Source organism: Oncorhynchus clarkii, chromosome 2 (assembly GCF_045791955.1).
Source record: "Oncorhynchus clarkii lewisi isolate Uvic-CL-2024 chromosome 2, UVic_Ocla_1.0, whole genome shotgun sequence".
Taxonomy (NCBI): domain Eukaryota; kingdom Metazoa; phylum Chordata; class Actinopteri; order Salmoniformes; family Salmonidae; genus Oncorhynchus; species Oncorhynchus clarkii.
In genome coordinates, this window is record NC_092148.1 from 97476566 (window position 1) to 97492421 (window position 15856).

Sequence of the window (15856 nt, forward strand, 5' to 3'; positions counted from 1 at the left end):
ATTAATGGAGACAGGTACCATTAATGGAGACAGGTACCATTAATGGAGACAGGTACCATTAACAGAGACAGGTACCATTAACAGAGACAGGTACCATTAACGGAGACAGGTACCATTTAATGGAGACAGGTACCATTAACGGAGACAGATACCATTAACATAGACAGGTACCATTAACGTAGACAGGTACCATTAACGTAGACAGGTACCATTTAATGGAGACCGGTACCATTTAACGGAGACCGGTACCATTTAACGGAGACAGGTACCATTTAATGGAGACAGGTACCATTTAATGGAGACAGGTACCATTAACGGAGAAAGATACCATTAACATAGACAGGTACCATTAACGTAGACAGGTACCATTAATGGAGACAGGTACCATTTAACGGAGACAGGTACCATTAATGGAGACAGGTACCATTAAATGGAGACAGGTACCATTAAATGGAGACAGGTACCATTAAATGGAGACAGGTACCATTTAATGGAGACAGGTACCATTTAATGGAGACAGGTACCATTTAATGGAGACAGGTACCATTAATGGAGACAGGTACCATTTAATGGAGACAGGTACCATTAACGGAGACAGGTACCATTTAATGGAGACAGGTACCATTAACGGAGACAGGTACCATTAATGGAGACAGGTACCATTTAACGGAGACAGGTACCATTAACAGAGACAGGTACCATTTAATGGAGACAGGTACCATTAACGGAGACAGGTACCATTAACAGAGACAGGTACCATTAACGGAGACAGGTACCATTAACGGAGACAGGTACCATTAATGGAGACAGGTACCATTTAATGGAGACAGGTACCATTTAATGGAGACAGGTACCATTAATGGAGACAGGTACCATTTAATGGAGACAGGTACCATTAACGGAGACAGGTACCATTAACGGAGACAGGTACCATTAATGGCGACAGGTACCATTTAATGGAGACAGGTACCATTAACAGAGACAGGTACCATTTAATGGAGACAGGTACCATTAACAGAGACAGGTACCATTTAATGGAGACAGGTACCATTAACGGAGACAGGTACCATTAACGGAGACAGGTACCATTAACAGAGACAGGTACCATTAACAGAGACAGGTACCATTTAATGGAGACAGGTACCATTAACAGAGACAGGTACCATTTAATGGAGACAGGTACCATTATCAGAGACAGGTACCATTAACAGAGACAGGTACCATTAACGGAGACAGGTACCATTTAATGGAGACAGGTACCATTAACAGAGACAGGTACCATTTAATGGAGACAGGTACCATTTAATGGAGACAGGTACCATTAACAGAGACAGGTACCATTTAATGGAGACAGGTACCATTAACATAGACAGGTACCATTTAATGGAGACAGGTACCATTAACAGAGACAGGTACCATTTAATGGAGACAGGTACCATTTAATGGAGACAGGTACCATTTAATGGAGACAGGTACCATTTAATGGAGACAGGTACCATTTAATGGAGACAGGTACCATTTAATGAAGACAGGTACCATTAACAGAGACAGGTACCATTAACAGAGACAGGTACCATTAACGGAGACAGGTACCATTAATGGAGACAGGTACCATTTAATGGAGACAGGTACCATTAACAGAGACAGGTACCATTTAATGGAGACAGGTACCATTAACGGAGACAGGTACCATTAATGCTTATAGCAAAAAACACAAGTTGATATATTTGCTGTGTCACAGTAATGTCACTTAAGCATTTATGAAATGCTTACTCACTGATTATCCATAGGTTATGAATGTGTTATGAAGTGAAGATATGGTGAAGTATTTAATCTGGTATGGTAATGAATGAATGGTTATGAATGTGTTATGAAGTGAAGATATGGTGAAGTATTTCATCTGGTATGGTAAGACAGGTGGGTCAATGTTTTCTTACCCAGTGTTGACTGGTTGTTGCTTGGCGACAGAGTAGTTGCTGATTGGTTGTTTGTGGCAGTTGTAGGTGGACAGCAAGCTGCAGGATTGGCCAGTGAAGGAGAGGGTGGGACTGTATCTAGAATAGATAGGTTCATAACATATGATTTATGATGATGTCCTGTAGGATCAGTTTGGTTTCTAATGTCTTTATGAGAATCCTAAAACAATACTCTATACATCGTGTTTAGATCATAAAGTCTGTTACAAATAAATGGTGCCCATCTTTAGTCAGTCCAATAACTAACAATTGTAAATAAGCCTCAGAGATAGCTAGTCCTTTCTACCACTAAATACTGCCCATCTAGCAATCCGAAGAGGGATGTATATGTCTGTGTGTCTCTGACCTTGACGCGTGGAGGAGGTGGATCGAGGAGCAGAGGCCATCCTAGATGATCCCTCTGCAGACCTGGACCAGAGGGGTATGAAAACATACTGTGAGAGGAGAAGGGAGATGGAATGGAATAGAATAGAAGGGAATAGAATAGAAGGGAATAGAATAGAATAGAATGGAATGGAATAGAATAGAATAGAATAGAATAGAATAGAATAGAATAGAAGGGAATAGAATAGAATAGAATGGAATAGAAGGGAATAGAATAGAAGGGAATAGAATAGAAGGGAATGGAATAGAAGGAAATTGAATAAAATAGAAGGGAATGGAATAAAATAGAAGGGAATAGAATAGAAGAGAGATGGAATGGAATAGATTAGAATGGAAGGGAATGGAATGGAATAGACTGGAATGTAAAAGAAGGGAATGGAATAAAATAGAAGGGAATGGAATAGAAGGGAATGGAATAGAATAGAAGGGAACAGAAGGGAATGGAATAGAAGAGAGATGGAATGGAATATAATAGAATGGAAGGGAATGGAATGGAATAGACTGGAATGTAAAAGAAGGGAATGGAATAAAATAAGAAGGGAATGGAATAGAAGGGAATGGAATAGAATAGAAGGGAACAGAATGGAATGGAATAGAAGAGAGATGGAATGGAATAGAATAGAATGGAATGGAAAAGAATGGAAGGGAATATAATAGAATAGAATGGAATAGAAGGAAATGGAATAGAATGGAATAGAAGGGAATGGAATGGAAGAGAATGGAATGGAAGGGAATGGAATAGAATGGAATGGAATGGAATAGAAGGAAATGGAATAGAATGGAATAGAAGGGAATGGAATGGAATAGAAGGAAATGGAATAGAATGGAATAGAAGGGAATGGAATAGAATGGAATAGAAGGGAATGGAATGGAATGGAAGAGAATTGAATTTGTTCTTAACTGACTTGCCTGGTTAAATAAAGGTAAAAAAAAAAAAGAATGGAAGGGAATAGAATAGAATAGAATGGAATAGAAGGGAATGGAATAGAATGGAATAGAAGGGAATGGAATGGAAGATAATGGAATGGAAGGGAATGGAATAGAATGGAATGGAATGGAATAGAAGGGAATGGAATAGAATGGAATGGAATAGAATGGAATTCCTAGCAGATGGCATCAGATGGGGAGGGGAATAGATATTGCACGATAATCACATGCGATAGAATAGTAATGAATGCTGAAATGTCACCTTTGTACTTTGTATAGTTGATTTAATGGTCTCCAGAATGATGTGCTCATGTTGGTGTTTAATGGCTGTTTTTAAGTGGTGAAACACAATACGCATTTCAACTATGGGTGGACAATAAAGTGTTTCTCATTCTAAAGTAATCATACAGAGTTTTGAATGTGAGACTAGTGGATTCGGTTGTACAGTGTTGGTGCTGGGTTGAAAGTGGTTTGTACCTTTCACCCTACCTACTTTCAGAATACATTTGCCAGTATAGGCCTACTTCATGGAATGTTCCAGACTGAGCAACCAAGTCAACAGTAGAAATGAGTCATGACCTCTTGAGACACAGCCTGGGAAACACCCTAATTACCAACTTAAAGTACGGAGTAGAGTAGGGAATGAGAGTAGAGAGTAGGGAATGAAAAAATAAAAGAGAGAGAGAAAGGTAGAGGAAGAAAGGTAGAGGGAGAGCATACCATGGACAGAGTGGTGGACAGAAAGTGACCGTAGCAGTGAAGAGGAGCATCCAAGAGACATACAGGGAGCAGAAAGCTACATAGCTACCGAGGACATAAGAGACATACAGGGAGCAGGAAGCTACATAGCTACAGAGGACATAAGAGACATACAGGGAGCAGGAAGCTACATAGCTACAGAGGACATAAGAGACATACAGGGAGCAGGAAGCTACATAGCTACCGAGGACATAAGAGACATACAGGGAGCAGGAAGCTACATAGCTACAGAGGACATAAGAGACATACAGGGAGCAGGAAGCTACATAGCTACAGAGGACATAAGAGACATACAGGGAGCAGGAAGCTACATAGCTACAGAGGACATAAGAGACATACAGGGAGCAGGAAGCTACATAGCTACAGAGGACATAAGAGACATACAGGGAGCAGGAAGCTACATAGCTACAGAGGACATAAGAGACATACAGGGAGCAGGAAGCTACATAGCTACAGAGGACATAAGAGACATACAGGGAGCAGGAAGCTACATAGCTATGGAGGACATAAGAGACATACAGGGAGCAGGAAGCTACATAGCTACAGAGGACATAAGAGACATACAGGGAGCAGGAAGCTACATAGCTACATAGCTACAGAGGACATAAGACATACAGGGAGCAGGAAGCTACATAGCTACATTGCCACAGAGGACATAAGAGACATACAGGGAGCAGGAAGCTACATAGGACATAAGAGACATACAGGAAGCAGGAAGCTACATAGCTACATAGGACATAAGGAAAAGAATAGCAATATTACTCACATGGCTACAGAAGGCAGAGAGTACACAGGAGAAACGCAAAGGAGAGAGGAGTGAAACTGGTTTGTGTGTGATGTAGGATGTAGTGTGCATGCAGCCCTGAGACATGGCTGGTGACTCCTGTGTGGTCATGTTTCAGGGCTACAGGTATATGGTTGATGTATCTGGATGCGGTCATGTCACGACTTCCACTGAAGTTGTTCCCTCTCCTTGTTCGGGCGGCGTTCGGCGCTCGTCGTCACCAGCATTCTAGCTGCCACCGATCCACGTTTCTGTTTTCCATTTGTTATGTCTTGATTGTACACACCTGGATCCCATTACGTTATTATTATTTCCCTATTTAACCCTCTGGTTCCCGTTATGTGTTGTGCGTGATTGTTCCGGGCTTTGTGTTAGTCTTTTGTGTTAGGGTTTGTTATCCCTGCGTGGATTTATTGGCTGATACATTTTTCAGAGTAAAGTCCGTTATTTGACTCAGTTCTGTGTCCTGCGCCTGACTCCGTCCTCACCTCTGCACCCTGACACTCGACAGGTCATGTTTCAGGGCTACGGGGATATGGTTGATGTATCTGGTGGTCATACGTACACGTCTTTCTCACTGACGTCCCCTCTGTGGTTCAGTGTCAACACATAGAGTACGGACATGGAGATGACACTGAAGGTCATGACGACGACCAGGGCCAGAATGGTTCCCTGCATGAACCTGTGACTGATGCAGCCCTGCTCTGGAGTCGCACTCTGTAAGGACATCGAAACACAGGTTTGACATTTTAAATGCTGGTTTTCCAGGTGGAGGGAGAGAGAGGAGGGCTTCTGTACTGGTGTTCATGTGTAGGGAAACATCTACCTTATTCCCAGGTTTCACCGTCTTCCTCTTCAGGTGACCACTTCCTGTCCTGCTGAACTGGCTCCCTGATTGGCTGGAGACAGAGACAGGAAGAATTTTAAAAAATCACCCACCAAATACATTCGGTATGTCAAATAATTTAAAATACTGGACCAGCACTTGATTACCAATGGAATTGTACCAATAGGTATAATCAAGTGCTCCTCTTAGAATGTATTTAACATGTAAAGGTGTGTCCTACCTGGTGGTGCCTCCGCTGACGGTACTCTTCATGCTGTCCAGACGGCGGAGTTTGGCCAGCTTCCTGCTCCAGCGCTCCAGCTCATCTATACGAGTCTCCAGGTTGTCAGTCAGTTTACACAGCTCCTTCACTGCACCGACGTTCTCCATGAAGATACGGTCCTAGAGAGAGACAGAGAGAGAGAGAGGGGAGAGACGGGGGAGGGAGGGAGGGAGGGAGGGGGGGAAAGTGAGTGAGTGAGTGAGGGAGGGGGGAAAGAGTGAGATAGGGAGGGGGAGACAGTGAGGGAGGGTGTGGGAAAGGGAGAGAGTGAGGGAGGCGGGAGAGAGGGGTGGAGGGCAAAGGGAGCGAGGGAGTGGGGGAGAGAGAGGGAGGGGGAGGGATGAAGAGAGGAAAAGAGGGGGAGGCAGGGAGAGGGGGAGAGAAAGATGCAGGGAGAGGGGGAGTGAGAGAGAGAGGGGGGCGGAGGAAACTTTTCCAGAGTTCTCGGCTCCTTAGAAATCTCAGATGGAGGATTTCCAGTTTCTAAGGAGGTAGAAAACAGTATTCCTGGTTGCTGTGTGTGTGTGTGTGTGTGTGTGTGTGTGTCTGTGTGTGTGTGTGTGTGTCTGTGTCTGTGTGTGTGTGTGTGTGTGTGTGTGTGCTACCTTGTTGACCACCAGAAGTTTAGGGATGGTCTCTCCATTGGAACAGATGACGTCTCCTCCCTCTTTCACGGCTTCAGGCAGAATCTGCTGCACGTCCTGAGCAATCACTCCTGGATAATACAACACCTTACTGTAAACTCCTATCGCTCCTGGATAATACAACACCTTACTGTAAACTCCTATCGCTCCTGGATAATATAACACCTTACTGTAAACTCCTATCGCTCCTGGATAATACAACACCTTACTGTAAACTCCTATCGCTCCTGGATAATGCAACACCTTACTGTAAACTCCTATCACTCCTGGATAATACAACACCTTACTGTAAACTCCTATCACTCCTGGATAATACAACACCTTACTGTAAACTCCTATCACTCCTGGATAATATAACACCTTACTGTAAACTCCTATCACTCCTGGATAATACAACACCTTACTGTAAACTCCTATCGCTCCTGGATAATATAACACCTTACTGTAAACTCCTATCACTCCTGGATAATACAACACCTTACTGTAAACTCCTATCGCTCCTGGATAATACAACACCTTACTGTAAACTCCTATCGCTCCTGGATAATATAACACCTTACTGTAAACTCCTATCACTCCTGGATAATACAACACCTTACTGTAAACTCCTATCACTCCTGGATAACACAACACCTTACTGTAAAGTCCTATCACTCCTGGATAACACAACACCTTACTGTAAACTCCTATCACTCCTAGATAATACAACACCTTATTGTAAGCTCCGATCACTCCTAGATAATACAACACCTTACTGTAAGATCCTGGAGACATTGTAGCATAGAATACAACAGAAGACAATATGGGGAGGCAGGATGTATAGAGACAGACAATATGGGGAGGCAGGATGTATAGAGGTATAGACAGACAATATGGTGCAGCACAACACAAATCCAATCTACAGGGATGATGTATACACAAAATAACAGATCACAGATACAATAGGAATGCAATAGATTTCCAGTGCTATTCATTGTCTATTGGTTGTGTATTGGTTGTCTATTGGTTGTCTATTGGTTGTGTACTGATTGCTATTCATTGTCTATTGGTTGTGTATTGATTGTTATTGGTTGTGTATTGATTGCTATTCATTGTCTATTGGTTGTGTATTGATTGCTATTGGTTGTCTATTGATTGTTATTGGTTGTGTATTGATTGCTATTGGTTGTGTATTGATTGTTATTGGTTGTCTATTTTATTTTACCTTTATTTAACTAGGCAAGTCAGTTAAGAACAAATTCTTATTTTCAATGACGGCCTAGGAACAGTGGGTTAACTGCCTGTTCAGGGGCAGAACGACAGATTTGTACCTTGTCAGCTCGGGAGTTTGAACTTGCAACCTTCCGGTTACTAGTCCAATGCTCTAACCACTAGGCTACCCTGCCACCTATTGATTGTTATTGATTGCTATTGGTTGTCTGTTGATTGTTATTGATTGCTACTGGTTGTCTATTGATTGCTACTGGTTGTCTATTGATTGTTATCGGTTGTGTATTGATTGTCTGTTGGTTGTGATTGCTATTGGTTGTCTATTGATTGCTGTTGGTTGTCTATTGATTGCTACTGGTTGTCTATTGATTGTTATTGGTTGTGTATTGATTGTCTGTTGGTTGTGTATTGATTGCTATTGGTTGTCTATTGATTGCTACTGGTTGTCTATTGATTGTTATTGGTTGTGTATTGATTGTCTGTTGGTTGTGTATTGATTGCTACTGGTTGTCTATTGATTGCTGTTGGTTGTCTATCATGTAAACCTAAAATAAAGTGTTGTCTTGGTTACCAGTTGGTTGTCTATCATGTAAACCTAAAATAAAGTGTTGGCTTGGTTACCAGTCTCTGGGCTGGTGTCTATCATGTAAACCTAAAACAAAGTGTTGTCTTGGTTACCAGTCTCTGGGCTGGTGTCTATCATGTAAATCTAAAACAAAGTGTTGTCTTGGTTACCAGTCTCTGTTGGTTGTCTATCATGTAAACCTAAAACAAAGTGTTGTCTTGGTTACCAGTCTCTGGGCTGGTGTCTATGCCCACGCTGGCAGCAAACTCCGGCTTGTACTGATAATGAACCAGCCTCATCTGACTGATCCGCTTCAGGTTGTCTGTAGTGTTGACCTATTTATACACACACACACAAGACACACACACACACACACACACACGACACACACACACAGAGAGAGAGAGAGGATGACGACAATGTATGGATGTTACTGTGGAGCTACATACAGAACATTCAGAATGTATAGAACATACAGAACATATAGAACATATAGAACGTACAGACATACAGAACATATAGAAAATATAGAACATACAGAACATATAGAACATATAGAACATACAGAACATATGTTTCCACCCCCATGCTTCCCCCATGCTTCACAGTAGGTATGGTGTTCTTTGGATGCAAGCATTCCTTGTCCTCCAAACACGACGAGTTGAGTTTTTACCAAAAAGTTATATTTTGGTTTCATCTGACCATATGACATTCTCCCAATCTTCTTCTGGATCATCCAAATGCTCTCTAGCAAACTTCAGACGGGCCTGGACATGTACTGGCTTAAGCAGGGGGACACGTCTGGCACTGCAGGATTTGAGTCCCTGGCGGCGTAGTGTGTTACTGATGGTAGGCTTTGATGGTTACTTTGGTCCCAGCTCTCTGCAGGTCATTCACTAGGTTCCCCCGTGTGGTTCTGGGATTTTTGCTCACCGTTCTTGTGATCATTTTGATCGAGGGAGATTATCAGTGGTCTTGTATGTCTTCCATTTCCTAATAATTGCTCCCACAGTTGATTTCTTCAAACCAAGCTGCTTACCTATTGCAGATTCAGTCTTCCCAGCCTGGTGCAGGTCTACAATTTTGTTTCTGGTGTCCTTTGACAGCTCTTTGGTCTTGGCCATAGTGGAGTTTGGAGTGTGACTGTTTGAGGTTGTGGACAGGTGTCTTTTATACTGATGACAAGTTCAAACAGGTGCCATTAATACAGGTAACGAGTGGAGGACAGAGGAGCCTCTTAAAGAATAAGTTACAGGTCTGTGAGAGCCAGAAATCTTGCTTGTTTGTAGGTGACCAAATACTTATTTTCCACCATAATTTGCAAATAAATTCATAAAAAATCCTACAATGTGATTTTCTGGATTTTGTCTGTCATAGTTAAGGTGTACCTATGATGAAAATTACAGGCCTTTCTCATCTTTTTAAGTGGGAGAACTTGCACAATTGGTGGCTGACTAAATACTTTTTTGCCCCACTGTATAGAACACACAGAACATTCAGAACATATAGAACATACAGAAAATATAGCTATAGTTCGATGGCTGTATGGTTTCAGGACAATAAACAGAAGACAGAATATAACATGTTGTGATTTATTGTAATACTCTACAGCCCAAATAAAATTCTCTCAGGGAATATTTGGATCGTGATCGAGCATGCATTTTCATAACTTCACAAACACATGCAGAACACACACCACATACATCCCCCTCACCTCGTGGACGTTCTCTTTAGCCCGTATATCGGACGGGTGCACCAGTGACCCCATGACCTTCAGGTTACCGTGGATGACCATGGCCTCGTCTGGCCGGTCGGTGTTGATACCGACCCGGCCGTGGTGGTACACTGAGTCAGGTAGCTGACCGCGCTGCCACAACACCTCACTGTCACTCTCAAACTGACCCGGGTTAGACGCCTGGAAACCCAGAGAGGGAGGGACAGATAACAGAGATATTTAGACGGAGAAATTGTAGAGTTGAGGGGAGATGTGAAAGATGATTTGAGTTACATATGTAACTACAGGTCCTGTATTCCTCTTTCGTTTGCAGTGCTAGTACTACACCGAGTAGCTTCCTCAACAAGCTGATCTGCGTTTGCAGTGCTAGTACTACACCGAGTAGCTTCCTCAACAAGCTGATCTGCGTTTGCAGTGCTAGTACTACACCGAGTAGCTTCCTCAACAAGCTGATCTGCGTTTGCAGTGCTAGTACTACACCGAGTAGCTTCCTCAACAAGCTGATCTGCGTTTGCAGTGCTAGTACTACACCGAGTAGCTTCCTCAACAAGCTGATCTGCGTTTGCAGTGCTAGTACTACACCGAGTAGCTTCCTCAACAAGCTGATCTGCGTTTGCAGTGCTAGTACTACACCGAGTAGCTTCCTCAACAAGCTGATCTGCGTTTGCAGTGCTAGTACTACATCGAGTAGCTTCCTCAACAAGCTGATCTGCGTTTGCAGTGCTAGTACTACACCGAGTAGCTTCCTCAACAAGCTGATCTGCGTTTGCAGTGCTAGTACTACACCGAGTAGCTTCCTCAACAAGCTGATCTGCGTTTGCAGTGCTAGTACTACACCGAGTAGCTTCCTCAACAAGCTGATCTGCGTTTGCAGTGCTAGTACTACACCGAGTAGCTTCCTCAACAAGCTGATCTGCGTTTGCAGTGCTAGTACTACACCGAGTAGCTTCCTCAACAAGCTGATCTGCGTTTGCAGTGCTAGTACTACACCGAGTAGCTTCCTCAACAAGCTGATCTGCGTTTGCAGTGCTAGTACTACACCGAGTAGCTTCCTCAACAAGCTGATCTGCGTTTGCAGTGCTAGTACTACACCGAGTAGCTTCCTCAACAAGCTGATCTGCGTTTGCAGTGCTAGTACTACACCGAGTAGCTTCCTCAACAAGCTGATCTGCGTTTGCAGTGCTAGTACTACATCGAGTAGCTTCCTCAACAAGCTGATCTGCGTTTGCAGTGCTAGTACTACACCGAGTAGCTTCCTCAACAAGCTGATCTGCGTTTGCAGTGCTAGTACTACACCGAGTAGCTTCCTCAACAAGCTGATCTGCGTTTGCAGTGCTAGTACTACACCGAGTAGCTTCCTCAACAAGCTGATCTGCGTTTGCAGTGCTAGTACTACACCGAGTAGCTTCCTCAACAAGCTGATCTGCGTTTGCAGTGCTAGTACTACACCGAGTAGCTTCCTCAACAAGCTGATCTGCGTTTGCAGTGCTAGTACTACACCGAGTAGCTTCCTCAACAAGCTGATCTGCGTTTGCAGTGCTAGTACTACACCGAGTAGCTTCCTCAACAAGCTGATCTGCATGGAATTTGTAAGAGCCTCAACATAGATCTAAAAACCTTGATTTATTATTATATTTACTGAATAAAGAATGTAGACCACAACATATGTAGACAGATGGGTATCAGGGTTGGGTCTCTTTACATTTAAATTCAGTAAGGAAACTACACTTCTCATTTTGGAATCATGAGCACAATTTCAGTTTCTTCCCTGCTAGGTAAATACTGAGGTATATCAGAAGAGGACAGACACAGCCAGACTGACAGAGGTTATTGAGATAGATCAGAAGAGGACGGTCAGACTGACAGAGGTTATTGAGGTAGATCAGAAGAGGACGGTCAGACTGACAGAGGTTATTGAGGTAGATCAGAAGAGGACGGTCAGGCAGACACGGCGCCAGACTGACAGAGGTTATTGAGATAGATTAGAAGAGGACGGTCAGACAGACATGGCCAGACTGACAGAGGTTATTGAGACAGATCAGAAGAGGACGGTCAGACAGACACGGCCAGACTGACAGAGGTTATTCAGATAGATCAGAAGAGGACGGTCAGACAGACACGGCCAGACTGACAGAGGTTACCCTGACGATGATCCTCTCGGACACCTGCGCGGCCACCGTGAAGCTCTGACTGTGGGTCTGGGTCTGGGCCTGGGCCTGCAACGCTACCACCAACATGAAGTACCTATGAAGCAAAACAATTCAAAACAATTAATCACACGTTTGTGTCTTTGTATTTCCATGAAATGTATTTGACTGCCAAAAAGTCAAGTAAACACACTTTAAAGAAGGCAATGTGGGATTCAAAAAGAGGATTGTTCGATCACATGATTCTATTTTTATTGTTTTATCTTTATTTATTAACTAGGCAAGTCAGTTAAGAACAAAATCATATTTGCCTTGTTCAGGGGCAGAAAGACAGATTTGTACCTTGTCAGCTCGGGGATTCAATCTTGCAACCTTTCAGTTACTGGTCCAACGCTCTAACCACTAGGCTACCTGCTGGTTACTAGTCCAACGCTCTAACCACTAGGCTACCTGCTGGTTACTAGTCCAACGCTCTAACCACTAGGCTACCTGCTGGTTACTAGTCCAACGCTCTAACCACTAGGCTACCTGCTGGTTACTAGTCCAACGCTCTAACCACTAGGCTACCTGCTGGTTACTGGCCCAACGCTCTAACCACTAGGCTACCTGCTGGTTACTAGTCCAACACTCTAACCACTAGGCTACCTGTTGGTTACTGGTCCAACGCTCTAACCACTAGGCTACCTGCTGGTTACTAGTCCAACGCTCTAACCACTAGGCTACCTGCTGGTTACTGGTCCAACGCTCTAACCACTAGGCTACCTGCTGGTTACTAGTCCAACGCTCTAACCACTAGGCTACCTGCTGGTTACTAGTCCAACGCTCTAACCACTAGGCTACCTGCTGGTTACTGGTCCAACGCTCTAACCACTAGGCTACCTGCTGGTTACTAGTCCAACGCTCTAACCACTAGGCTACCTGCTGGTTACTAGTCCAACGCTCTAACCACTAGGCTACCTGCTGGTTACTAGTCCAACGATCTAACCACTAGGCTACCTGCTGGTTACTAGTCCAACGCTCTAACCACTAGGCTACCTGCTGGTTAAAAGTCCAACGCTCTAACCACTAGGCTACCTGCTGGTTACTAGTCCAACGCTCTAACCACTAGGCTACCTGCTGGTTACTAGTCCAACGCTCTAACCACTAGGCTACCTGCCCCTTTAGCTGTGACTATATTGACGATAGAGCACTGGTATTGCTGTATGCTATAGTACCTCTGATCAGGGTTGGGTTTGCCTTTCTTCCTCATGTTATTGGCTGTGGTCTCACTGAAGTGTAGTCGTCCCACTGTTACCTTGGTAACCTGCTCCGGGGGCAGTGTCACTCTGAAAACACACACATGACACTTTAAACATTTTGTATACAGTATTTACCTTTTCTACTTGTCTTAACCCCTGAGAGTATTTTTAACCCCTGAGAGTATTTTTAACCCCTGAGAGTATTTTTAACCCCTGAGAGTATTTTTAACCCCTGAGAGTATTTTTAACCCCTGAGAGTATTTTTAACCCCTGAGAGTATTCTAGCGTATTTTCCTCACTCTGTGATGAACCTATTTACATTGGAGTAATTTAGCAGATGCTCTTATCCAGAGGGATCACAATCATTCTCTAACTAATAGACAAATCAGTGCTAGAAGACTGAGACTCTGGTATGAATGGTCTCTACTCACAGTACTGGTTTGAAGGGTCTCTACTCACAGTACTGGTTTGAAGGGTCTCTACTCACAGTACTGGTTTGAAGGGTCTCTACTCACAGTACTGGTATGAAGGGTCTCTACTCACAGTACTGGTTTGAAGGGTCTCTACTCACAGTACTGGTTTGAAGGGTCTCTCTACTCACAGTACTGGTTTGAAGGGTCTCTCTACTCACAGTACTGGTTTGAAGGGTCTCTCTACTCACAGTACTGGTTTGAAGGGTCTCTCTACTCACAGTACTGGTTTGAAGGGTCTCTACTCACAGTACTGGTTTGAAGGGTCTCTCTACTCACAATACTGGTTTGAAGGGTCTCTCTACTCACAGTACTGGTATGAAGGGTCTCTACTCACAGTACTGGTTTGAAGGGTCTCTACTCACAGTACTGGTTTGAAGGGTCTCTCCTCACAGTACTGGTTTGAAGGGTATCTACTCACAGTACTGGTTTGAAGGGTCTCTACTCACAGTACTGGTTTGAAGGGTCTCTACTCACAGTACTGGTATGAAGGGTCTCTACTCACAGTACTGGTTTGAAGGGTCTCTCTACTAACAGTACTGGTTTGAAGGGTCTCTCTACTAACAGTACTGGTTTGAAGGGTCTCTCTACTCACAGTACTGGTATAAAGGGTCTCTACTAACAGTACTGGTTTGAAGGGTCTCTCTACTCACAGTACTGGTATGAAGGGTCTCTCTACTCACAGTACTGGTTTGAAGGGTCTCTCTACTAACAGTACTGGTATGAAGGGTCTCTACTCACAGTACTGGTTTGAAGGGTCTCTCTACTCACAGTACTTGTTTGAAGGGTCTCTACTCACAGTACTGGTTTGAAGGGTCTCTACTCACAGTACTGGTATGAAGGGTCTCTACTCACAGTACTGGTTTGAAGGGTCTCTCTACTAACAGTACTGGTTTGAAGGGTCTCTACTCACAGTACTGGTATGAAGGGTCTCTCTACTAACAGTACTGGTTTGAAGGGTCTCTACTCACAGTACTGGTATAAAGGGTCTCTACTCACAGTACTGGTTTGAAGGGTCTCTACTCACAGTACAGGTTTGAAGGGTCTCTTGCTGCGGTCTGACTGGGACTGCTCCACGTTGATGGACTGGTTCATGGCTTCCAGCTGGGAGACAACACAGGAGAGGGTTCGGTCAGTTCATGAAAGAAAGTAGCATTACATTAAATCAAACACTGGCCCCTTCCTCCTGTAGCTCTGAAGGGTTTGGAAAAGGTGGCCAAAACTCCCACTTGCTAATCCGAAGGCAAGTTGAACCAATTACCATTTTGTCTAAAACTTATCCAATTATCTTTCACCTACAGGAAGGACGTCAGCTAGAAGGTAAAGGCTAGGGGATGATTAGGCATTCACAAATTGGATCACCTCTCCCCCCTCACCTTAACCCCATTGAGTTTGAGGTAGAAGCAGTCGATAGGCTGGAGGCCATCACTGGTCTTGATGTACTTGGGATCTCCCAGCATGCCGCAGTACACGGTGACCTGGAAGTGATTTTTCTTCTGACATACGAAGGCGTCATCCGCCAGGGAGAAGTTAAAACCTTTATCAGCGTCGACGCGGTAGGTGGGCATTGGGCTAGGGAGGGAGGGAGAGATGGGTCTGTCAATATTTTCATAGAAGTTCATCGTACTGTATGTTCTCTACCATTGTACTTGCACTCCTTGAGCTAAATATGTAGGTTTGGATGAAAAGAGAGTGTAAGAGTGTCTGTGTAAAAGGGATTGGTTCACATCTGCCTGGCTACCCAAACCCCTTGCTCCGGCCAACAGACGTTAGATTATTCTACTCAATGAGCCTGGATCTGAGCACCTCCCTGACAATTTCTAGAACACAAACAAATTCGAACCATTCTGATTGGTCCAATAAAGCGATGGGTTGAGCAAGAGCCAGAACACACGTGGGTAAAGTGGTG

The 15856-nt window shown here is 43.8% G+C and overlaps 1 protein-coding gene across 1 annotated transcript in view; it reads right to left on the bottom strand.

Moving 5' to 3' along the window:
- The window catches only part of LOC139378631 (myelin regulatory factor-like), a 34808-nt gene that overhangs the window by 7751 nt on the left and 11201 nt on the right, over positions 1 to 15856 (bottom strand). Inside the window, exons 4-15 of the mRNA XM_071120980.1 lie at positions 15324 to 15519; positions 14975 to 15051; positions 13454 to 13564; positions 12234 to 12336; positions 10072 to 10272; positions 8584 to 8692; positions 6545 to 6654; positions 5898 to 6058; positions 5657 to 5729; positions 5396 to 5547; positions 2323 to 2384; positions 1938 to 2054 (exon numbers count right to left, since the gene is read on the bottom strand). Of these exons, the coding sequence (XP_070977081.1) occupies positions 1938 to 2054; positions 2323 to 2384; positions 5396 to 5547; positions 5657 to 5729; positions 5898 to 6058; positions 6545 to 6654; positions 8584 to 8692; positions 10072 to 10272; positions 12234 to 12336; positions 13454 to 13564; positions 14975 to 15051; positions 15324 to 15519 (1472 nt within the window). The remainder of the gene's footprint in view (positions 1 to 1937; positions 2055 to 2322; positions 2385 to 5395; positions 5548 to 5656; positions 5730 to 5897; positions 6059 to 6544; positions 6655 to 8583; positions 8693 to 10071; positions 10273 to 12233; positions 12337 to 13453; positions 13565 to 14974; positions 15052 to 15323; positions 15520 to 15856) is intronic.